At 42.2% G+C, this 26905-nt stretch overlaps 1 protein-coding gene across 1 annotated transcript in view; it reads right to left on the reverse strand.

The window, feature by feature from the left end:
• Positions 1–2191: 2191 nt before the first annotated feature.
• cwc27 (CWC27 spliceosome associated cyclophilin) overlaps positions 2192–26905 on the reverse strand; it is a 49190-nt gene continuing 24476 nt past the window's right edge. The window contains exons 12-14 of the mRNA XM_021602965.3: positions 16730–16839; positions 16261–16373; positions 2192–2910 (exon numbers count right to left, since the gene is read on the reverse strand). Of these exons, the coding sequence (XP_021458640.3) occupies positions 2748–2910; positions 16261–16373; positions 16730–16839 (386 nt within the window). The 3' untranslated portion in view covers positions 2192–2747. The remainder of the gene's footprint in view (positions 2911–16260; positions 16374–16729; positions 16840–26905) is intronic.

The following is a 26905-nucleotide window of genomic DNA, read 5'->3' on the forward strand; positions in this document are numbered from 1 at the left end:
GACCAACCAGTGGTGGAAAAAGTACCGAGTTATAATTAAGTAAAAGTAAAGATACCTTCATAGAAAATGACTCAGTAAAAGTCACCCAGTAAAATACTACTTCAGTGAAAGTCTAAAAGTATTTGGTTTTTCATATACCGAAGTATCAAAAGCAAATGTAATTGCTAAAATATACTTAAAAGTATCAAAAGTAAAAGTATAAATCATTTCAAATTCTTTAGATTAGGCAAACCAGATGTCACAATTATAAATATATTTTCTAAATTTACGGATAGCCAGGGGTATGCTACAACAATTTACAAACGAAGCATTTGAGTCCACCAAATAAGAGGCAGTAGAGATGACCATGACCAGGGATGTTCTCCTGATTAGTGTGTGAATTGGACAATTTTGCTGTCCCGCTAAGCATTCAAAACGTAACAAGTACTTTTAGGTGTCAAGGAAAACGTATGGAGTAAAAAGTCATTTCATTTTCTTTAGGAATGTAGAGAAGTAAAAGTAGTCAAAAATATAAAAAGTACAGAAACCCCCAAAAACGACTTACATAGTTTTAAAGTATTTTTACACCACTGGTTGTGACCCACCATTGGCCAGCCACTGGCATGGCTACAGTAGGTAGTCTAACTGAAGCATGGTGCCTCTCACCTGTTTTACATTAGCAGCAGCAGCAGCTCAGACTCGGGCCAGGCCGTGGCTGGGCGACCAGGCTCATAGTGGAACATTAACTCTCCTTCCTGTTCCATATGAGAAGTTAAGCATGAACCCAGAAGAGCAGTAAAAGGTGGCTTGCAGGCCAAACTCTGCTCCTGGTCACACACATGGCAAATCTACATCATTTACCCTAACAAAACCACTACATTAAAGCAGAGGGGCTAGTCTGGTCTTAAATGCCACCCTAATCTTTGTGTAGTGCACTACTTTTGACCAGAACCACCACATTGCATCCCCATATAGTACACTATGACATAAGACCAGAACCACCCTCTTTTACCAGAGCCCATGGCTCTCAGTTGATGGAATATGAAAGGAGCGATACATTAAAAAAAAGAGAGGCAAGGAGGTTCGATTGTCACTAGTTCGATTTCACCACAGCTATGTGTTCCTTGCGTCAATCTGGTGAAATGACTGTGAAATGGCTGGGTGAAGGCAGATCATATCCTGCCTGACTGTTTTAACTGACAGGGTTGGAACGGAGAGGAGAGGAAGCCCTACAGACTGACTCAATGTGCATCCCAAATTTCACCCTATACAGTGCACTACTTTTGACCAGACTCATATGGGCCCTGGTCACAAGTAGTGCACTATATGGGGAAAAGGATGCCATTTGGAATACAACTATGGTGCTTAAATAAAGACAGAGTCAGGGACTTAATCGAGCTTTAATACCAGTTTTCACAACTTCTGCTGGAGAGCTGTTTTTATGATTCCAGTCATGTGAAGTCACACTGGCTGGCTCTGTCTACTCAGCTGCTGTTATATCAGATATGAGGAAAAGTTGGCTTTGGGCACAGATACAGGATCAGCTTACCCTCTCCAGATACTGATATTAACTATAGGGGAACAACGCTAAACTGACCTTAGATCAATGTAAAGGGGAAACTACTGCAGCAGCTACTGTGTTCCATTGTCTCTCCTCCCTTTTCGGCTTACTGCTCATTCCTCACCATAGTCAAGGTTTTCATAACACATTCTGGGTGGATCTCTCTCAGTCGTTTAAAGTAACTTCCTCTCATAATCTTCTCTCCTTAAATCTCAAAAGCATACGGTGGCGTGCTGGTTTCCTCTCCATCTCGGTAGTTGCCCTTCTTGCATGAACAGTCACACTTGCCTCTGCTTACCAGAGCCGACTTTGCTGACCGCTGCTTTACTAAGGACATTCCTGTCGCTTACTAGAACTTTGATGTGTGGTTGTCTCACCTAGCTACCTTTAAGATGAATGCGCTAACTGTAAATCTCTCTGGATTAGAACATCTGCTAAATGAGTAAAAATAGTCCAATGTAAATAGTTGGAGTTGGGTTCCTCTCCTCGACTCCACGGACAGTAAACAACTGGGACAAGTGAAAATCCCAGTGCGCATCCTCCATGTTGCGCTCACCTGCCCAAGCCAATGGTTGAGGAGTTCTTAAAACGCAGCAAGCTCAGAGAGGAATACAAACACAGCTGCAAACATCAAAAGGAATGTGTGCCTTATGACAAAAAAGGTACATTTATTATCCGTACATGTTCACAACATTGGTCATCAGACATGTTGTCGTCAATGATTTGGGATCCATCATCCATCATCCACTACTACTTTACCTGGATCCCTGGGCATTTCTCAACCCCTTTTCACCTTTACTTTCCAATACTCCCGCAATCACAACATACAGTACTGTACGACAGAAAATTTACCTATTCTTGGAAATGTGGGTTCACATTCCAGTTCAAAATGACACTATGTCTTGATGACGGATAGTTTTAGATTAGCTATAGCTGTCAGGTCATGTGCGTTTCCTTGTTATTGGAGGGATAACCCTGATGGGCTGAAGTCACATTGGCCCTTTGTTAGCCGTTCCCTTCGTTCAGATGTGAATGGATTCCGACAGCTTCTCAGAAATAACTTTGTTTTGGATGTTCATGGCATTCCAAGGTTCAAAGTTCTCTCAGGAGAGACAGTTGTTTTGAAGTGGTAGGTTAGAGAGGAAGAGAGGAGAGGCCTGGTCAGTCACATGGTTGGGGTTTATCTCCATGCCTAATCCCTAACCCCTCACCTCTTGGCCTTCTTCTCCTTCATGATCTTCTTGCTCTCCTCTCTCCGCCGTTTGTTGACGGGGTTTCGTGGATCGGAGATCTCAAACGTGTCTTCATCCTGCATGTTGGCATCCTTGACTTTCCTGGTTTGTTCGTCAAACTGGAGAACATGGGTCATCCTAAAATCAGAGAAAGAGGAGGTTCAAAGAACAGCAAATAGAGCACTGTGATGTGAACTCAGTAAATCACATCTGGTGATATGGAACTCTCCATCTCTCCATCTGTTCCTCTCCATCAATTCAAATAGAATCACATTCCCTTTGAAGCCGGTGTTCTGTCACAACAGGCATTTATGGTATCAAGATGCCATGGTGGTGAGTGATGGCATTGTATTGATGATAAAGGAATAGGCTACAGCTACAACACAGCAACGTGCGCCATCACATTAGTGTAAGAATAAAAACATGGTACAAAATACAGGGTTGAAATGTTCTGTTCTCTTAGGGAGGAGCAGGAAGAGGATGGAGAGGAAGAGGAGGAATAGGAATAAGAGAAGGAAGATGACTGATATACATGAGGAAGCATCCTTTGATGTTCTCTTGTTCTTTATGGACTAGCAGCAAGCAGCACCTCCGCAAAACAGAGAAAAAGGGAGAACGGCAGAATCTGAAGAGATTGTTCGGTTTAAAAAGGCAACTGACTTCATGATTCAACCTCTATCAACACTGACGAAAAACCCTTGACATGTTACCTAGTAGGCCAAGCGTGTCAGTGTAACAGTTATCGATCAAACTCCCAGTATATAGATACAGTGAGAGCAGGAATCCCCGGGGAGACAGCAGAGAGTGGAGAGAGAGGACTTCAAGAGGGGTGAGGCAGGTCTCCGGTGTCCATCACGCAGACACATCTGCCCGGCGCAGAGGGATTTGCGCTACATGCATAACGCTCTGACAGTGTCTTGACACGCCCCACCTGTTTGGAGGGTTCTGATGAAGGCCATGCGTCACCAGGGGCCACGGGGCTGCAACCACCGGGGAATTAAAAACAAGATAAAAGGGAAGATGCTATCACCAATTCACAGAAGCCGAGAGACGGAGACAAAGCCAAGCCAGACGAAGAGCTTCAGGCCCAAATCTCTTTGACTGTTTGCGCTATTACAGTGATGTACTACTATTTCAGGTAGTTAGTTAAAGCCCTATCTTGTCCGAATCTGCCATATCTATCCTTTTTACTTGGCGGGAAGGTTATTATTCCAGTCCCAAAAACCTACCGTTTTTTAATATATTTTTTTTAATACAAACTCCCAGGTCCTTTGATAATATTTATCTAGTGTGACTCGTCATCACTGTTTTGAGGGATATTACAGAGTTTTACGGTGCTGCACCCAGTTTGGGCAAGAACATGAGAACAAATTGATGCAAAGAGCTATGTACAAAGTGCTACAAAGTGTTATGTAAACAAAGTCCTATCCGTTTTGTCATATATCAACGTTCCCAGTGACTATTTGTCTTTTTTAAAAGATTAAGTAAATGATAGTGCGCCAATGAATTGATAAATTGCCGAATACATCAGTTAATTAAAATGTCTGCATGCAGTTCATGGTTCTTATTGATACTATTTGTACTTTCTCCTTACTGAAAGCCAATATTAGGCTATTCCTAGACAAGTTGAAATACACTACATGGTCAAAAGTATGTGGACACCTGCTTGTCGAACATCTCATTCCAAATCAAGGGCATTAATATGGAGTTGGTCCTCCCTTTGCTGCTATAACAGCCTCCACTCTTCTGGGAAGGCTGTTCACTAGATGTTAGAACCTTGCTGCAGGGACTTGCTTCCATTCAGCCACGAGAGCATTAGTGAGGTAGGGCACTGATGTTCGGCGATAACTCCATTGAACAGGGGGCCTGAGGTCAGGGCTCTGTGCAGGCCAGTCAAGTTCTTTCACACCAATCTCAAAAAAATATTTCTGTATGGACCTTGCTTTGTGCACGGAGGCATTGTTATGCTGAAACAGGAAAGGGCTTTCCCCAAACTGTTGCCACAAAGTTGAAAGCACAGAATCATCTAGAATGTCATTGTATGCTGTAGCGTTAAGACTTTCATTCACTGGAACTTTCATTCACTGGTTTGGGCCTAACCCAAACCATGAAACACAGCCCCAGACCATTATTCCTCCTCCAAACTTTACAGTTGGAACTATGCATTGGGGTAGGTTACGTTCTCCTGGCATCCGCCAAACCCAGATTTGTTTGCTGGACTGCCAGATGGTGAAGCGTGAGTCATCACTCCAGAGAACACGTTTCCACTGCTCCAGACTCTAATGGCGGCAAGCTTTACACCACTCCAGCCGACGCTTGGCATTGCACATGGTGATCTTAGGCTTGCATGCGGCTGCTCGGCCTTGGAAACCCATTTCATGAAGCTCCCGACGAACACTTATTGTGCTGACAATGCTTCTAGTGGCAGTTTAGAACTCGGTAGTGAGTGTTGCAACAGAGGACAGATGAATTTTACGTGTTTCAGCACTCGGCGGTCCCATTCTGTTTGTGTGGCCTACCGCTGAGCTGTTGTTGCTCCTAGACGTTTCCACCGCAAAATAACAGCACTTACAGTTGACTGTCACAACTCTAGCAGGGCAAAAATTTGACGAACTGACTTGTTGGAAAAGTGGCATCCTATGACGATGCCAGGTTAAAAGTCCCTGAGCTCTTCAGCAAGGCCATTCTACTGTCCTTGTTTGTCTATGGAGATTGCATGGCTGTGTGCTCAATTTTATACACCTGTCAGCAACGAGTGTGGCTGAAATGGCCAAATCCACTAATTTGAAGGGGTGTGGACATACTTTTGTATATATAGTGCATTTCATAGCGGTTTAGATGGTGCAATGAATCTCTACACATTGCTTGTTTTGTCATAGAATTTTAGCAACCAGGAAATGGCGGAGCGATTCCTGCATATTTCAACCAGTTTAGCTGGCAGCCGTTTTGCACCGTTCATGCCTAGAACAGCCTCCAGTCTTCCATCATAACAGTACATAAAAAGAAGAAGAAAAAAAAGATTTACAGGGGGCAATTTCATAAAAACTAATCCCGTCCGAATCGGACAATGGAAAAAACAGACAAGCCTGGGGTATTACTTACATAATGAACGTTCTATAGTAATAGAATATAAGCCAACCTATTGCTATACAAGTTCTGCTGTATGGTCCTAGGGAGAGATCCCCTTTAATCAGCCACTAAGATCACATTGAAATATGTGTCCTCCTTGTATGTGTGTGTTGGATGGCGTGTGTCTGAGTGTGCACTTGAGTCTGTGTTCCTCGGGGTGTGAACTGTACAAGGTGTCGAAAGCATACAGTATGAGTGTATTTTTGTCAGATGGCTTGTCTGTGTGTCTATGTGTGTGTGTGTGTGTGTCTGCCCATGTGCTTCTGTGAAGCGTGTGTATATAGTGGTCCTTGGTGGCTCAGTTGGTAGAGCATAAAAACATCTGCTAAATGGCATATTATATATACACTGAGTGTACAAAACATTAAGAACACCTTCCTAATATTGAGTTGCAGCCCCTTTTGCCCTCAAGACAGCCTCAGTTCCTCAGGGTGTGAACTGTACAAGGTGTCGAAAGTGTTCCACAGGGATGCTGGCCCATGTTGACTCCAATGCTTCCCACAGTTGTGTCAAGTAGGCTGGATGTCCTTTGGGTGGTGGAGCATTCCTAATACACACAGGGAACTGTTGAGCGTTAAAAACCCAGCAGCGTTGCAGTGCTTGACACAAACCGGTGTGCCTGGCACCTACTACCATACCCCGTTCAAAGGCACTTTCAATCTTTTGTCTTGCCCATTCACCCTCTGAATGGCACACCCACACAATCCGTGTCTCAATTGTCTCAAGGCTTAAATATCCTTCTTTGGCCTGTCTCCTCCCTTTCATCTACACATATTGAAGTGGATTTAACAAGTGACATCATAGCTTTCACCTGGCCAGTCTATGTCATGGAAAGAGCAGGTGTTCATAATGTTTTATACACTCAGTGTATGTGATTGTATGTGTAAGGCTGCACAATACAGGAACATATCGAATTGCAATTTTTGAACGAAATACTGCAATTTTACTTGCGTATATAGATCCAAACACTTGGGAAAACTGTTGGAATCACAGAAATAGAATGACCATTCTAATTTCATGGTTGGAATACTGTGGACACTTGGAATGCAGTTTAGGTTGGCATGAAAACAAATGAAGAAAAATATGGGAGGAGATGGTTGTGACAGAGTAGGAACCAAAGTGTTGGTCAGTGTTTCCCAGACGACCCTAATTAGATTTAAATAGATATGTATGTTCAGACAAAGATTTTAGAACATTCTTCGCCTTGTCCTCTCTGATTAAGAAACAAGTTGTTGCACCGCGGGTTCCGGCCTGTATTAGAGTAAAAGTTTGCTAGCAAGATTTGCCGTATCTCACCGGACTTAGCTAGCAAAAATGTGTCTTAGCTCCTAATGCTAATTGTTAGCTAGCTAGCTAACTCCAGTGAGATACGGACACATTTGCAAGCTTGCTAAGACCAACTAAGTAGCGTGTTGCAGAGAGCAAGTTACACAAGCGAACAGTCAAATATACAAATGTTGATTTATGTTAAGGAGCAAAGTGGAACGCTGCCCACTGCAGTTCTTGTTTGGGGAAAAATCTGTAGACTGCACGCTGTGGTTTGGTCAATGGAGGCAGAGTGAATACCCGAGCACAAGGAGAGTGACATGAAGGGCGGGGCTTGAAGTGCATGGGATTGGGAAGCAGCCTTAAGAAGAGAGAGGGAGAGAGAATCGTGCAACCTTATGTGTTTGTCTGCCTTTTAGTCTGCCTGGGTAGATAGGTGAAGCATGTGTGTGTCCTCTGCAGTCCCCCCTCCTGTGTTCATGTGAACTGGGCAGTAGTAGTGACAGCTCATCCAGGACGTCATGGTGGCTCTACTCTGGCAGACTGAGGAGTCCTGCAGCGCGAGGCGGACCGCTACCATAATTTGTCTAGCAGCCTCAGTGATGACAGGAACACAGCCTCATTGCCCAGACTACAGAACAGTGTGTGTATGTGCGTGTGTGTGTGTATATGTATACACACAGTGCCTTCAGAAAGTATTCACACCCCTCAACCTTTTCCACATTTTGTGTTACAGCCTGAATTTAAAACGGATTCAATTGAGATTTTGTGTCAATAATCTACACACAACACCCCATAATGTCAAAGTGGAATGATGTTTTTCTAAATGTTTGCAAATTAATAAAAAATGAAAAGCTCAAATGTTTTGAGTCAATAAGTATTCAACACCTTTGTTATGGCAAGCCTAAATAAGTTCAGGAGTAAACATATGCTTAACAAGTCACATAATAAATTGCATGGACTCACGCTGTGTGCAAAAATAGTGTTTAACAAGATTTTTGAAAGACTACCCCATCTCTGTACCCCACATATACAAGTATCTGCAAGGTCCTTCAGTTGAGCAGTGAATTTCAAACACAGATGCAACACCAAAGGCCATGGAGGTTTTCCAATGCCTCACAACGGGTACCTATTAACGGGTACCTATTAAAACACTTTTAAACGCAGACATTAAATATCCCTTTGAGCATGGTGAAGCTATTAATTACACTTTGGATGGTGAATCAATACACCCGGTCACTACAAAGATACAGGTGTTTTTCCTAACTCAGTTACCGGAGAGGAAGGAAACCACTTCGGGATTTCACCATGAAGCCAACGGCGACTTTTAAAAAGTTACAGTTTAATGGCAGTTATAGGAAAAAACTGAGGATGGATTAACAACACTGTAGTTACTCCACAGTACTAACCTAAATGACAGAGTGAATAGAAGTGACAATTAAATACATGTTTATTCCACTTTGTAACCACAAAATGTGGAAAAGGTCAAGTGGTGTGAATACTTTCTGAAGGCACTGTATATGTGTATGTGTGCCAGGCTCTGGGCTCCCACCATTCAGCGCTCCAGTCTGCTTATCAAACCCACTCTCTACCCAGAAGCCTCAGAACTCAGAAGCCTTTCCTCTATTTGTTTTTCTTTCGCTTTCTGAAAAGAGGGAGGAAAGAGGGGGGGATGGGGGTGGGGCGACGGGCTCTATGGCTGGCTTCTTGGAGTGAGTGTGTGTGTGTGTGTGTGTCTGTGTGTGTTAGCAGAGCGATCTAGAAAGTATAACGTTTGTAGACCCAGACGGAATAGTTTACAGTCCCCTGGCCCAGACTTGACTTGGGGAGTCTGACCTGTAGTAACCCAAGAGTTCCTGTACCAGAGCTCGCAGAGTGGCACAGACATCCTACGCTAGTGCGTGGCTGGCGGGTGTTGTTCTAGATTAGGTCTGCGGCCCAAATGACACCCTATTCCCTATATAGTGCACTACTTCTTACCAGAGCCCTGGGCACCATTTGGGACACAGCCTGGGACTGCTAGGCTACTGTGCCCGTCTTCCCTCCTCCTCCTCCTGTCTCATACCTAGCTGGCTGGCGGGGGCCAAACAGTGAGACCGAGCTGGGGGCCTGGCTGGCTGAGACTAATAGCAACTACAGGTTTTGTTATTCTAAATCTCTCACACAGACACTTTCCTCGAAGTTCAAACACATGGGATTAATTTCAGCCCTCTGACTCTCTCTCGCTCTCTATATATTGAGGTCTGAGAGAGAGACTCAGAGGTCTGTTGGTGAAAATCAGAATGGGAGAGGAAAACACGATGTAAAAGCTGATTTCCTGACTGTGGCTCTGTCTGCCCACTGAGGGAAACGGCAGAGAGACCAGGCTCTGCAAACATGCACACATACACACCGCTGTCTTCATGGCCTTCAATAAACTGGTATATCTGAATTATTGGCACGGTGTCAAATGCCAATACACAGACACACGGGCCGTGTTTTAACTCCCAGCAGGAGCTGCTCCACAGGGCAATGTGTTAGCTAGCTTGTTTCCTGTAGGCTGGAGCTCGCCCTCCCTCCCTCCCTCACCCTCCGTGTCTCTGCGTCTCGCTCTCAGTGAGTCGTCAGTACTGCGGTGAGGGTCTCTGTTCTGGTCAGGACACGGCAGGACGTTGAAAACACATCAGCAGCAGAGAGGAGAAACGTCAAAACACAATCCATCTGAGGAGGTAATCAAATTGAAAAATAGAACCGAAATAGACCATAAATGTGACCGACCGGGGGAGGAAAAAAATGGAATTCCATATGCATCTGATTTGTCTGACAGAAGGAGCGGTGCGAGCCAGCAGACTACAGTACTGAACAGTGTCCTCCTAACTGCAGTGTACATCCCATTCTATAGCTTCAGCCTGCGCGCACTAAAACCTTAGAGAAACATCCCTATTCTTCCTAATGTGCTAGTTTCTTACACAAAGGCAACTCAATGTTGTCTTGTGTAAAAAACACATTAGGGATGACAAAACCTTCAGTCCTGGTCTAGGCCTAGATGGTAGAGAAAGTGGCATCCACTATTACTGTAGAGCTGTGCCGAGGGTCGGGAATGGCCTTTCCAACACACGCATCCGTAAAGACCCACACACAGGTAGTCGCGCACACACACACACACCATGAGCCAAGCCTACTACTACTACTAGACAAAACAAAAAATGTCAAAGTAAGAGAGAAATAAACATGCCCATGTTAGAGCAATCTTTTCACCTGGCTGGCAGTCTGTTTCTCTGAGAGTACGGAAACTAAAACCTAAGGATGGCACCCATAATTACATCTACAGTACGTTGGGGAAACTATTCAAACCCCTTGACTTTGTTCAATTGATTAAATACATTTTTTCCCTCATCAATCTACACACAATACCCCATAATGACAAAGCGAAAATGTAGAAAAAAATGCCTTATTTACATAAGTATTCAGACTCTTTGCTATGAGACTCAAAATTGAGATCAGGTGCATCCTGTTTCCATTGATCATCCTTGAGATGTTTCTACAACTCGATTGTAGTTCACCGGTGGTAAATTCCATTGATTGGACATGATTTGGAAAGGCACACAGCCGTCTATATAAGGTCCCACAGCTGACAGTGCATGTCAGAGCAAACACCAAGCCATGTCAAAGGAATTGTCAAAGAGCCCCGAGACAGGATTGTGACAAGGCACAGATATGGGGAAGGGTACCAAAACATTTCAGCAGCTCTGAAGGTCCCCAAGAACACAGTGGCCTCCATCATTCTAAATGAAAGAAGTTTGGAACCACCAAGACTGTTCCTAGAGTTAGTCGCCGGACCAAACTGAGCAATCAGGGGAGAAGGGCCTTTGTCAGGGGGTTGTTACCAAGAAACCGATGCTCAGTCTGACAGAGCTCTAGAGTACCTCTGTGGAGATGGGAGAACCTTCCAGAAGGACAACCATCTCTGCAGCACTCCACCAATCAGGCCTTTATGGTAGAGTGACATGACGGAAGCCACTCCTGAGTAAAAGGCACATGACAGCCCGCTTGGAGTTTGCCAAAAGGCACCTAAAGACTCTCAGACCAAGATAAACAAGATTCTCTGGTTTAATGAAACCAAGATTGAACTATTTGGCCTGAATGTCACGTCTGGAGGAAACCTGGCACCATCTCAATCTACAGTGAAGCATGGTTGTGGCAGCGCGACACGTCTCTGAATCCTTGAGTGGCCCACCCAGAGCCTGACCTTGAACCCAATCGAACATCTTTGGAGAGACCTGAAAATAGCTGTACACCAACGCTCCCCATCCAACCTGACAGAGCTTGAGAGGATCTGCAGAGAAGAATGGGAGAAACTCATCAAATACAGGTGAGCCAACCTTGTAAGCGTCATACCCAAGAAGACTTGAGGTTGTAATCGCTGCCAAAGGTGCTTCAACAAAGTACTGAGTAAAGGGTCTGAATACTTATGTAAATGTGATCGTTTTTATTTTATAGTGTGTACGTAGTGCATACAGCCCAGTACATTACTGGGGCTAACCTTCCTGCCATCCAGGACCTCTACACCAGGCGGTGTCAGAGGAAGACCCTAAAAATTTTCAAAGACCCCAGCCATAGACTGTTCTCTCTACTCCTGCATGGCAAGTGGTACCGGAGTGCCAAGTCTAGGACAAAAAGGCTTCTCAACAGTTTTTACCCCCAAGCCATAAGACTCCTGAACAGGTAATCAAATGTCTACCTGGACTATTTGCATTGTGTGTGTGTCCCCCCCAACCCCTATTTTTCACGCTGCTGCTACTCTCTCTTTATCATATATGCATAATCACTTTATCTATACATTAATGTACATACGACCTCAACTGGGCCGATCAACCAGTGCTCCCGCACATTGGCTAACCCGGGCTATCTGCATTGTGTCCCACCCCCCACCACCCCCTCTTTTACGCTATTGCTACTCTCTGATCATCATATATGCATAGTCACTTTAACCATATCTACATGTACATACTACCTCAATCAGCCTGACGAATCGGTGTCTGTATGTAGCCTCACTACTTTTATAGCCTCGCTACTGTATATAGCCTGTCTTTTTACTGTTGTTTTATTTCTTTACCTAATACCTAATACTTTTTGCACTATTGGTTAGAGCCTGTAAGTAAGCATTTCACTGTAAGGTCTACCTACACCTGTTGTATTCGGCGCACGTGACAAATGAACATTTTAATTGATTCGATTTGCAAACATTTCTAAAAACCCAGTTTTTGCTTTGTCATTATGGGGTATTGTGTGTAGATTGATGAGGGAAAAAATCTACTCAATCAAGTTTAGAATAATGCTGTAAAGCATCAAAATGTGGAAAAAGTCAAGGGGTCTGAATACTTTCTGAATGCACTGTGTGTAATCTAGAGCAGTCAGAGTGTGTTGATCCACTGTATAAAGTTCAACAGTGTGTCAAGTCGTTAAGGAGCAGCTCCTCAGGCCTGTGTTATGACTGGGCATTAACAGACATAACATATCTGTTACAGAATAGGGGGGTGGGGTGGATGGGCTGCTCTGGCTGGCCTACTAGAACTGGCTCGTCCTGAATGGCACCCAATTCCATCAATATCATGACGTTGAATCAACGTGGAAAACTGGTTGGAGCTGCAAAAAGTCCTCGACGTAAGGGCATTTCCGTCTTTTCATCCCCAACTTTTAACCGAAATCCAATGATATGGTGACATTTTTTGTTGATTTCAAGTTGAATTCACGTTAGTTGACAACTCATCCAAATGTAAATCAAAACTAGATGTTGAACTGACTTCTGTGCCCAGTGGGAAACTTTGCTTAGGACTTATTGCAAGTAAGGCTGTTCCCGACTAAAAAAAAATCTTGGTTGACCGAGAGTCGTCCTGACAGACCATGTGTGTTTGAATAAAATCAACTACATATGCACTGGGCTTGTTTGATGCTTTAAGCACACGGTTTGATTAAATAATGGAGACACAAAAATGACTCAAGAAAGAGCCCGATGGTCACACTGTGTTAAAAAATAGTAGCGAGACCTGCGTGCATATTATGTGTGACAAACAGGTGCTGTTAGAATACAGTATTATTTTTCTGCCTGTTGGGAACAGTGTAAACAACACTAAATAAATTGTAAGTAATACAAGTCTGTTCTAATGAAAAACGTTTGTAAAGCCTTTATTACAGCATAACAAAATAAAAAAAATTGCTGAATCTGTACAATTGCTTTATCCAACATATTGCTGTTGTATATTAAACAAACAAAACAGGCAACAGAAGCAAGATCTGTCATATTTATGTAGATATTTGTGACTAATTTCAGGAAACTAGGCATATGTCACAGGTCACTACTTCACAGGAACACATTTAAACTAAAACTTTGTGTTTTTTGGGGCAGAAATTCCTTCTGGAACATGGGAACTTTCATGTGCCTTAATAACAAACTTGTACGCCATATGTAAATACGAATACAATTGTTAAATTATGAGCCTAGTTGGTTTAGCCACAGAAAAAGCCAGCAACCTTCCCGCTAACTATGATTGGCTGAGATAATGAATGGCTGGAAATGCCGAGACATGAGTTCGAATTGGTCTGCCATATGGCCCTCTTCTGTCTATTTGAGCTGGTAGGTAATCCTGTTTTTAAAAAATCCTTTAAAAAAAAACATATATATTCTGTAGTAGAACTGCATAAGTGTTGCTCTTCATAATCATGATTTGGGATTATGGTTCATTGTTTAGCTAGCTACATGTCTTATCAAAAGACTCCACTATGCAAGTATTAATTTCAATAGAATGTCACTGTTAGCTACATTTTCAGATATTACACGTTTTCTGATTTGGCAGAAAGTAATATTCATGTCAAGTTAAAGTGTAAAGTGTACTGTTAGCTAGCCAGCTAACATTAGCTGGCTGGCTTGCTAGCTAACGTTACGTGTATGATCTTATTATTCGTATCTCAGAGCCATTTGCTTTGCTAGTTATAGCCAAACGTTAACTAGCTAACATTGAACCTGGTTGGTTAGCTACCTGCAGATTAATGCAAGGTAGTAACGTCATGAGTTAGAATTATGGTTCATTGTTTACCTAGCTTGCTAGCGACATGTTTTAACAGAAGATTCCACTTTGCAAGTAACCATTTCAACAGAATGTCACTGTGACAACTGTTGATAGATGTAGCTGGTAAATTCGCTCTGGCTATCTACTCAGATTTCAGAAAACTCTGGTCCGAGTGTGCTAGAGCGCAGAATAACTGACAACATTTACGAACGCTCAACACCTGTTAAATATGGCCGGTAAATATGTCAGTAAACGTTGACAAAAAAAAAACTTCAATTGTTGCAAGCTCTGGATAACATGAAAACAGCCTAACCAGCTCTGCTAGGGCAAGTAAAATGGTCAGTGAGCTGTTCTCTCGTTTGTGTCTGGAAGTACACTAACATTAGCCAGTTATATTGGGTGCTTGACTGATGTTGTTAGGACCGAACGCTCAGATCAACCCTTAACTTCTTGGTGACAGGGAGCAGTATTTTCACGTCCGGATGAAATGCATGCCCAAATTCAACTGCCGGCTACTCATCCCCAGAATATAAGATATGCATATTATTAGTAGATTTGGATAGACAACACTCTGAATCTTCTAAAACTGTTTGAATCATGTCTGTGAGTATAACACAACTTATGTAAACCCTGAGGAAAAACCATTCAGATTTTTGAGGTAATTTCTCTTTTCATTGGGAATCCAGATTTCTAAGGGACCTTCTTGCAGTTCCTACCGCTTTCACTGGATGTCACCAGTCTTTAGAAATTGGTTGAGGTTTTTCCTTTGTGTAATGAAGAAGTAGCCCTGTTCAAAACGAGGGTCACTTCAAGTGTACTGTTTGTTAGAGGAGCGTGACCAGAAAGGTAGCGTCAGTTTGTTTTCTTCCTGTATTGAACACAGATCAATCAGTCTTCAATTGTATCAATTATTTACTTTAAAAATACCTAAAGTTGCATTACAAAAGTAGTTTGAAATGTTTTGGCAAAGTTTACAGGTAACTTGTGAGATATGTTGTAGTCACGTTGCACAAGTTGGAACCAGTGTTTTTCTGGATCAAACGCGCCAAATAAATGGACATTTTGGATATACAGCGACGGAATTAATCGAACAAAAGGACCATTTGTGATGTTTATGGGACATATTGGAGTGCCAACAGAAGAAGCTCGTCAAAGGTAAGGCATGATTTATATTTTTATTTCTGTGTTTTGTGTCGCACCTGCAGGGTTGAAATATGTTTTGCTCTCTTTTGTTTACGGAAGTGCTATCCTCAGATAATAGCATCGTTTGCTTTTGCCGAAAGCCTTTTTTAAATCTGACATGTTGGCTGGCTTCACAACACGTGTAGCTTTAATTTGGTATCTTACATGTGTGTTGTCATGAAAGTTTGATTTTTATAGTAATTTATTTGAATTTGGCGCTCTGCATTTTCTCTGGCTTTTGGCCAGGTATCCCAGAGAGGTTAAAGAGAGTTTGTATCGCAAATAAAGTTGCATAAATAACTCTAAATGAAGAAGCATATAGGAGGAACTGTTTCTTTGTTAAACGCTCAACAGAGAATAGTCGCTTGTGCAAACTTCCTCGTAAATCGTTTGGAAAAAATAGCCTTTATTTATTCAGCTATGTTCAATTGTATTCTTATTACCATAAAATAATACCACAGGAATTATAAGCAAATATTGCCTGCTAAATTAACTAGTGTAGCCCACAGCCATTTGGCATAGCCAGAGCAGGGTCTAACATAAGGACGACTCAGAATATGCTATTCTGTTCTTCTGAAATAGGGTACATTTTCTTCAAATCATGTTTCTTTAGACCTGCCTAAAATAAATACTGGTTTTATTGTGATGTGTATTAAATGGATTTATTAAACTTTTTCAAATGTAGATGTTCCAAAAGGTCCACATCATTGGCTTGTAGGCTGTGTGTGGAAGCCCGGAGATGCTAAATGTCTGGGATATTTTATGTTAAATAATGGTCAATTACCTTGAGACCGGCATTGTCATTTGCATGACAATCACCGGCTGACAAAATATCATGACCGCCAGAACGCTAACCATAACGTACCATCCTTTGTCGTCATCCTCTGCCAGCTCCTCAGGGGCCTCCTCAGGGGCCTCGGAGGTCTCAGTGATGGCTGAAGACAGCTTGGACTTGAATCGGTCCAGCAGCGCCATTGTCTACAAGACAATCAGCTTAACGGTCACTGGGAGATCTGGGTCACTAACAAAACAAAATCTTAAGATCTAACGCTCATCTAAGTCTCAGACTTTCACCTCAACCCCCTGTTGCATCAAGAAAAAAAATGCACTGCTGGTAATTTATATGCGTTTGACTGAATGACGTCATCATTAATGTCATCAACACTCTATAATCCCAGAGCTCCAATTGACCACAATGAGGACCAGTAGGAAAATGTACACACTAACTACTGAAAGTCGCTCTGGACAAGAGTTTCTGCTAAATGACTCAAATGTAATGTGTGTAGAGAGTAAATGACAGCTGACACAATTTTGAGTAATGACTCCTCTGTTACCTGCGCTTCTCTGCTGGATCCCTTCTTCAGTTTCTGTTTCCTCATGTCTTCATATTTCTTCTTGCCCTCCAGGTACTCCGCCACCGCCTCGCTGCCTGGCTTCTTCTCTTCTATAGGGACGCAGTAAGGTACTAGTTAGTTAACAGTCCGTTAATTGTTAGTTAATAGTCAAACTTGGATATATTAAGGCATTGCCCCGCTGTCTGTCTTCTACATTGAAGTTGATACAGTTAGTTATTTAGCAGTTCATTTACAGTTAGCCTAGTTAATGTATCACATTAAGCAGTGACAATAGCAAAAAACACTATCAGACACAATGCAGAGGAAAAAACATCCAACATGTAAAAACCATCTGAAGCTCTGCCTCGGCATTAGTAAGAGATCAGCTCAGAGAGAGGGACCCGTCACCGGGTCACAGTGACAAACACAAACTGAATTGATCTGATTTGGGGGAAAGATCCACTACTGCATGGCTAACAGATCCAGCAGGATGACTGATGGGCTCCAAGTTTAACAAGGAAACCCCTTTCCTTCTGCCATGAGACCCCTCTCTTTCTGCTCTGCGTCAGAGCCAGCCACATCCAACATATTGTAAATGTTCCCAATGAAAAAAAAAAAACGTCTGAATTCTTCAACTTCAGCCTTGAGACTGGATGGAGACTGCTCAGGGAAAGTATACCTCTGGGCAAGGAGAGTTTAAATGAGAAAACCAAGTGGCTCTACATTTTTGCCTCAAATAAGTGGATATACCTTGTATTATTCAAGCACAACAATACTTACAAAAGCATAGTAGTAGGTCTACTTAATACTTTAATTCATTATCTGTACACTGAAATTAACCTTAGTAATTCGCCAAGTGACAATACAGAATACAACATCAAAACACTGTAGAATGTAGTGCCCTTAATCCAGCACCATATTTTACATTAGGTATGGGGTTATTTTATGCTAATGCATCCTTATTTTGACACCAAACCCACCACTGGTGTGGTGACCAAAGAGCACTAATTTCATGTCATATGACCATAGCACTGTTTCCAGTCCAAGTGCCAATGCCTTTTTAGCAAACTCCAGGCATTTACATTTGCTGGATGACATGAAAAGTGAGCTCTTTGGCCACGCACACCAGTGGTGGGTTTGGGGTTAAAATAAGCATGCATAAGCAGAAAAGAACCCCATACATATTGTACAATATGGTGGTAGATCTTTAATGTCCTGGGGCCCTTGTTAAGGCCAAAAGCATCATGAGCTTCAACCAGTAACAGGACATTTTTGCCCAAAACATGGTTGCCTCTGCCTGGAGGCTGAAACTTGGCCGCAAGTGGATCTTCCAGCAATAACCCCAGGCACATATCACAATTCCTAAAGAAATGGTTAATTGATCCCAAAATCACACCTTGATCTGTTTCACGTCTTTGTGCTCGTCTCCACCCCCCTACAGGTGTCGCCCATCTTCCCCATTATCCCCTGTGTATTTATACCTGTGTTCTCGGTTTGTCTGTTGCCAGTTCGTCTTGTTTGTCAAGTCTTGCCAGCGTTCTTTCCCACCTTCCTGTTTCTCTAGTTCTATTTCCTAGTTTTTTCCGGTTCTGACCTTTCTACCTGCCTGACCTTGACCTGATCACGAACCTCTGCCTGCCCTGTGTTTCTAATAAATCATCTGAGAACTGTACTCTCCGCCTCCCATGTCTACATATGGGTCATCTCCCGAGTCGCGATAATCTCAGTCTGCGGATTTGAACACTATTGAAAACCTGTGGTTTGAATTGAAGAGGCCAGTCCATAAGCGCAGACAAAGGATCTCAAGGATATGGAAAGATTCTGTATAGAGGAATGGTCTAAGATCCCTCCCGATGTGTTTTCAATCTCATGAAACATTTAAAAAATGCTCAGTGCCGTTATCGTCGCAAGGAAAGGTATTGAAAACAGGGGTGTCAATAATCCCCCCCCTATTAAAAATAAATCTATTTCTCTGAGCAATTGTGTTAGTCTAAAATATTATAGTTTTCTTTTTAAGCATACAATATAGCTTAGTATTTGCATTATTTATTGTATAAAATCTTTTTTGCTCATCTTTATCAAGGGGGCCAATAATTTTGGACCTGACTGTAGATCATGGATCAAAGCGTTCCAACACTGTTTCCATACTAGGTCAAATTCCACATGCAGGCCTTGAGAGTGAAGGAGAACCTCCAAGCAATTCTATAAGCTAACGTGGGCAATACGCAGTTGAAACAATAAGCTGAGGGATGGGACTGAAGAAATGTAACCACTCACAAATGCATATACAAAGCTATGAATGCAAGGACTGATCATCCATGATATCAAAATGATAGTTTTAACAATGTTTTAAGGCTATATAGTATGCTTACATTTACTTTATTGACAAACATTGGAATAAAACAAGCTTCTATGTGGGGTTCTGATGGGGTACGACAGTAGAACTAAGCTCATGAGGAATTTATTAGCAGTGGTGTAAAGTACTTAAGTAGCTTTTGGTTGTATGTGTACTTTACTATTTATATATTTGACAACTTTAAATTTTCTTTAGGAACGTAGTGAAATAAAAATATCTACTTTTTCTCCAGGTATTTTCCCTGACACCCAATTCAAGCTATCACTCCTGCATCTGATTTGGCAGACTAACTAAACACAAATGCTTCATTGTAAATAAAATAAAAAAGACAATTGTGCCGGCTGGTTTGCGGAATATAAGGAATTTGAATTTGATTTATACTTCAGTACATTTGAGCGATTATTTTCCTTTTGATGCTTAAGTATATTTAAAACCAAATACTTTTACTCAAGTAGTATTTTACTGGGTGACTTTCCCTTTTTTGAGTGATTTTTTTATATTGCTGTCATTGAGTATGACAATTGGGTACTATAAGTTATATTCTTCAATAATCAAATGGGTACATATCATTAACTTGTTCTTCCAATGGTTCATGTCTTTGCTTTGACATACTTGTGGAAATGAACCGTTCCCGACATGAAATCCTTTGAAAGCTTTACTGACTTATGTGACTGACTGGGGAGGTGAAGTGCAAGGCAAGCATAAGCAGGGCTCTGCCAAAGGTGCCTCCACAAAGTATTGACTCAGGGGTGTGAATAATGAGATATTTCCGTTTCATTTCATTTTCACATGTTTTCACCTTGTCATGATGTTGTCAGGTGTCTTTTATACTGATAACAAGTTCAAACAGGTGCCATTAATACAGGTAACGAGTGGAGGACAGAGGAGCCTCTTAAAGAAGAAGTTACAGGTCTGTGAGAGCCAGAAATCTTGTTTGTTTGTAGGTGACCAAATACTTATTTTCCACCATAATTTGCAAATAAATTAATAAAAAATCCTACAATGTGATTTTCTGGATTTCTTTTTCTCATTTTGTCTGTCATAGTTGAAGTGTACCGATGATGAAAATTACAGGCCTCTCATCTTTTTAAGTGGGAGAACTTTCACAATTGGTGGCTGACTAAATACTTTTTTGCCCCACTGTAGATGGGTGAGCAGGGAAAAACATCCCTACCTAGTTCATCTGCACACTTATTTCCACAACAGCCCTCTGATGTCACAGATTGAGATGGCAGGCAGGCAGCCTCAGTCACCTGGCTTCTGGAGTTATGGTAACTCTGACTCGCGGGTAATGTCCCCAGGCCCCGACAAGACAGGACACACAGAGGGGACAAAACAAACAACGTAACGCGTCACGGACATACCTCCTGCGTCTGTCATCTATTAAGAGCTGCCATAGTACTGTACGAATGCTGCTGGCTGGAACACTGGGCCATTGTCTGAGAGGCTGGTATGTTTGCGACTTGATCATCCAGAGGGGAGAAATGGTATTCAGCACGTGTTACACAAGTATGAGGCCTATTCTTCAGAGCAATTTTTTTTTTAACTAGCTCATCTTGAGATCATGATACTGTAACTGTACTTTACCTTTCACTACTTAGTGTGTATGACCAGTGGGATTTTAGCATGTAAATCTTGGTGGGGTAAAACAAACAACATGTGGGATGCATGCCAGCAAAGCCACTACACAACATTAAACAATAAATTAATTGCGCTATATAAACGGTGACAAACAGTGGCCACAAACTGTTAGGACCTACATAAAGCTGTCCCAACAGCAGTTCCAACACCTTACCACTGCTACACCTGCCTATCAGCGGAGTCTTGTCTGGCAGCGAAACAATTCATTCAGCCTCATTTACTGCCTTTTAAAAAAAACATAGCTGATATGGCTGATTTGCTTAAACAAATGTACATCTCAATTGTCAGTAGAAACCACAAACTATGGCATAAGGGGACGACAAGCAGATAAGAAGGAAATAGGTAATTTCGAATAAAACATTAATGAGCGAGCTAGGATGGACATAGTCAATATAACTATTTGTTTAGCACTTTTGAAATGTACAGCAACAGAATTCAGAATTTCTCTAAAACAGGTTATGGGCTATATGTGCACAACCAAGTCAGAACAGTAGGCGAAATTAAGAGGGGTATACAGACCAAATTATTAGGGGGGGGAACATGGGCTACTAACATCTAACTACACAACATACACTTAATTTACTTTCTTAGCTACAGTATACATACCTCCCTGGCATATTACATCATTTATGCCTCAGCATACAAGACATTTTTGGACCTTGTTGTGCTGTGCTCACTTGAACAGGAAGGTGGCACAGCAGTCCTTCGTGGGCAAATTGTGTAATGAAAGTCTGGCATTATCTGGATTTATGGTGCTTTCAAGACAACTGGGAACTTTGGAAAAAAACGAGGTTGAATCATGATGTCAGTGATTTTCAGGTCGTAGCTCTAGAAAGAGGCTAGAGATCTTGATCTACAATTCCGAGTTGGATGGCTGTTCGAAACGTATTTCCCTGTCGGAGCTTGTTTTTTCCGGAATTCCCAGTTGACTTGACTTCATTGAGTTCAAGACTTTACAGATCCGAGTTAACAGTGGTTTGTTTGCAGAAATCATGCTTCATTGACCGCAAGGCCAGTGTTGAATGTTTATCATTTTAAACTAGGAAAGGAGCCCCTTATTCCCAGATTTGGGACCACACAGCCACTGTCACTGATTCCTTCCAAACCACTCATTGTTGAATTTGCGATTCCCAACTTGTTGTGTAATGTTAATGTCCAATGGCTGATGAGCACCGATATGTTTTATCTATTATTTATCTTCATTATTTCTCTTCATATGACAAGGATTAAAAAGGATTTGATTCATGATGACTGCTAGCTAAGATTTTGAAAGTATGATGTTGACATGCTCAGTCAAATCAAAGCTACTGTACATATAACGTGATATGACGTCATTTTATCTGTCGCCAATGACCTTCAGCCTTCTTGGATGGGCACTTCTAATGTAACTCTATGGCAGCACCCAAGGGGCTAGAATTTTAGAGCGCTGGCCTTAGACTTTACTTCACCGTCGTGTCCCCATGAGAGGCATTGTTCGCAAACTGACATGTATTAATGTCAAAATAACATGCAAAACAGGCAAGCCCCCCCCCCTGTTCATTTGCATTTATGTAACTTATTTGGTACATAATGTTGCCGCTACCGTCCGAAAATAACTGCTGGACATCAGGACTGCGACTACTCACCACGGACTGAATCCTTTTTTCCCTTTAACGAGGCTGATGATCCCGACGCGAACAATATACTGCTTTCTCGGGAACATGCCCAGATCCCCGTGATTCTAGTGAAGAGGAAGCAGAGAAAAAAGGGCCAGAGGGTAGGCTGCCTTCTGAGAATTCGTAGGCGATAAAATAAGCCCCCACTTCCTTCCATTCTGCTCTTAAACGCACAATCTTTGGAAAATAAAATCGATGACCTACACGCAAGATTAAATTACCAACGGGACATTTAAAACTGTAATATCTTAAGCTTCATGGAGTCGTGGCTGAACGACGACACTCAACATACAGCTGGCTGGTTATCCTTTCTGGTGCAGGTGGCGTTCTGCTAGCGACCCACCTCGACTACATCCGGTGAAATTGCAGAGCGCGAAATTCAAATTACAGAAATATAAATGTTTAACGTTCATGAAAATACATGTCATACCTCAAAATAAAGCTGAACTTCTTGTAAATCTGCCCCTGTCAGATTTCAAAAAGGTTTTATGACGAAAGCACACCATGCATTTATCTGAGGACAGCGCCCCGCATACAAACGCATGAAAAACATTTTTCAACCAGGCAGGTGCGCCACAAAAGTCAGAAATAGCGATATAATAAATGCCTTACCTTTGAAGATCTTCTTCTGTTGGCACTCCAAAAGGTCCCAGCTACATCACAAATGGTCCTTTTGTCCCCAAAAACTCAGTTTAGCTGGTGCGATTCATTCAATAATCCACCGGTTTCCCTCCTTCAAAACGCATACAAAATTAATCCTAAACGTTACCAATAAACTTCTCCAAACAATTCAAACAGCGTTTATAATCAAACCTCAGGTACCCTAATACGTAAATAAATGATAAAATTTAAGACGGAGAATCGTTATTGTCTTCACCGGAGATAAACAACAAAGAACACACTCTCATCCACGCGCATGAAAACACTACAGCCAAAATGGGAGCCACTTAGAAAAACTACAAATTCTAGCTCATTTTTCCAAAAACAAGCCTGAAACTCTTTCTAAAGACTTTTGACATCTAGTGTAAGCCCTAGGAACTGCAATCTGGGAGGATTTCGCCTCATGTGACTGATACAATTTGATATGTCATTTTTAATTGGGTGTTGCTAAGGCAGTTCAAGTATTTACCATGTTTGTAACGTTTATAGAGCCATACATTTTAATGTGAGCCATGCTACTGCTAGTTAGTTCAGCCAAGATGTTAGTTAGGAATGCTAGCTCGTTAGGCCTGGTGTAGCTCACACATATTATTATTTTCATATTGTCTGTATTAGTAGAGGCTGGTGGGAGGAGCTATAGGAGGATGGGCTCATTGTAATGGCATCAATGGAATAGTGCCAAACCCATCAGAAACGTTTGACTACGTTCCATTGATTACAATGAGCCCTTCCCCCTATAGCTCCTCCCACCAGCCTCCTCTGGTCTGTATATGCTCATAGTCATGTTTATGGACGTGTAGGCTAATTTAGCCTGTAGCTTTCCTTGTGGCCAGTTACTATTCCATCCTGGTCGTGGTCTTGTGCGCATGCGCAGACCCTAGTTAAAATTGCAATCACATTTCAGTTGTTAGTCCAGCTACTTTCTTTCTCATTACATTGTTGCTTATCAGCAGTCATTCTCTGTTCTGTACATTCATTCGACCTGTATGCTGAATTGTCTCTCGTCCTATAATTGTGGTATTACTGTCTGGTCATTATAGTGTTTATAGCAATGCACAGGCATTAAGGTATCACTGTATCCTACCTGGTATAAGCTATTCCCGAGCACTCATACAACGTTATGCAGTATGTGCATGTGCATTATGTCTAGCTGACTAAGCTCAACTCCTCGGCGAAGGAAGTTTGATGAACTCCACCAAAGGAGTTGAGCAGAGGACAGGCTTTGTGGAATTCATCTCCGGCTACATCGATTCGCCCAAGGTCACCTACATTATAGCCTGCCTATACTGCTATTCCGGAGATGCCCTGTATTTGTCATTTCTTTCTAATCCTGCGTAGAACCACTTTTGTACGCTCTCACTACTCTGTGAGAAGTCAGTGCTCAACCTCGTGTGGTAAACCCAATATCTGCAATAAACCTGTTCTGAAGACTTCTGATTTGTTCTTGCCAGACAGCCCTGTGGCAGCTGAATCCTGTCCACTGGTACCTATAGTTCTCTACTAGCCTTTAGTATTATTCTGTAATAATGTTGTCTGTTTAGAGTGAAAAGGCTATTTTAAAAATGTTGTCAGTTCACTTTATGAGGAACCTAATTGAGTAACAAAAAGCTTAAGCCCCACAGGGTATTTGGGTTTGGATGGCTATCATTATAAGTCCAGAAAACCATGCAGTTACTCATTTCACAAGGTATTTAGGCCACAAATACACCAAATTTGGAGCAATCGTCAGAATTCCCTAGCAAAGACTGGGGCCACACTCTCTCTCACTCTCTACAGTCCAGGCCTCTTCCCCAGAGTCAACATGGAAGTCTGCTCTGCTGCTTGAGGTACAAATCTTTCCCTTTGATTTACGATAGCAAGAAGTGATCCCTTTCCATCTTTCCCGTTCACCCCTTGCACTCTGCCCCCTCGCAGCAGCCCGGGACTTGCAGGATGCTGAATGATGATTCCCTTGGGCACTAACACAAGGAACACACGTCACCCTCTCCAGCTGTTGTCACTAACTACTAACTTTGAGTTTGATGGCCATTCTAACCACATTCTTCCCCCTAGCTATCACCTGGGCCAGAGAGAGCTACAAATCACAGGCCTGATGTGGTAGGGGGGGGTTGTTGTGAATGACAGACTCCTCTTCGTTAGGGGAGGAAGCTCCTCCATCTCTCTTTTCCTCTTTAACCAATCAACGCTTGTTCAAGACGAATCAGAGGAGCATCGCTTTCAAAGGCCTGGAGCAGTCAAAGCAGTGTCAAAAGAAACCCCGTTTCTCATCGATCAGCACACTCATCAGAAATAGTTCCGAAAATGTGTGTTGTGAAGCCGGCTACTCCTCCCTCTTTCTATCCATCATAGTCATTGCCGTCACAACAATAAAATAATGCAGATTCCAGCTGTGAACTGAGTGATGTGGTTCTGAGTTTCCTACAGATTGCCTCCCAAAAGAGGTCACAACAGGGAAACCCAACACCACCACTATATCGTCATTGAACCTTAATTTCCTTCCAAACAGAAATTTTGAAATGAAGGTTTCTGCCAGTTTCTTTTTGCTCAATAGGCTATGTCCTCTGACATAATTTGGCTTAATAACTTTGACGAATAAATGTGTAAATCTCCATTTGAATGTATTCTTCGAAAGGCCAAAATAAATTACAACACAATCCTTGACTCAACAGCCAAATTGAATCCCATTCCAAAATATTAGAAATTCTCGAATGAAGCCACACGATTCATAAAATGTCAAACTGAACTGCCTTTGTCAGAAACGTGAACTGATATTTTGGAGGAAAAAAATAAACCTAACTGCAACATATAATCATAAGTCAATTGACGTTTCAAAGATCAGTCTTTGTTTCTTCCACATCAACAATTTGACTGACAAGGCGCCATTGAAATAAAACACGCTGTGCACACAGGCATAACCTGTATAAATAACTTGGAGTGGTAGAAAGAATGTTGCCACATCATTGAGGGTGGGTATAAAATGGACAGTGTTTTCAGCCTGTCTTTCTTATTTTTGGCTCTCAGAACCAACACTTATGCCAAGAAAGAGAAAACCAGACTAGAAGAACATGCTATAATTTATGTCTTGAAAATGGAAGCGATGTCTGTCGAAAATAATAACTCAAAAGGTAACTCAAATGTCTCTTTTAGCTCTCTGCTGGGTGAGTTCTGAGGTGACAATTGATTTTTTTTCTCTGATTAAGTTGCCGCATGCCAAGTTAGTGGGTAGTGGCTGCTGCTGTTGTTTGAATATGTTTACTTCTGGGACTGAGCACAAAGATGTGTATAGCCTGTGTGGACATAGGAAGTTCAGATTCAAGGCCTGCCAGCAAACAGGGGACATCCTGAGGACATCCGGCGACGTTCCCATTAGGCCCCTTAAGGGTTTCGGTGCGACGTTATCTTATTGATGTTCTAAGAACGTCTAAGAACATTGCATGATGGTCCCAAAGGGAACGTTCTCTGGTGGACCTTTGTCTAGTCCCCTGTAAGAAACCAGGACATCACTGAGGACCATGTCAGGAACTTTTTAGGACGTTCAAGACTTTCCTTTTAATAGTCCTTAGGACGTCACGTGACGGTCCCAAGGGTCCCACATTCTCTGGGGAACCTTTTCATAATTCCCAGTTTGTCCATGGGGCGTTTTTAGGACATTGTGTCATGGTCCCCTGAAGGTCCCCCAAACATTCTTGGGAATTTGTGTCATGGTCCCCTGAAGGTCCCGCAAAAGTTCTTGGGACATTGTGTCATGGTCCCCTGGAGGTCCCGCAAATGTTCTTGGGACATTGTGTCATGGTCCCCTGGAGGTTTTGTTTAGTTCCCGGTTTGCCTCGGGGATGTTTTTAGGACATTTTTGGGACGTTGTAT

Source organism: Oncorhynchus mykiss, chromosome 5 (assembly GCF_057628025.1).
Source record: "Oncorhynchus mykiss isolate SJ-2025 chromosome 5, ASM5762802v1, whole genome shotgun sequence".
Classification (NCBI taxonomy): domain Eukaryota; kingdom Metazoa; phylum Chordata; class Actinopteri; order Salmoniformes; family Salmonidae; genus Oncorhynchus; species Oncorhynchus mykiss.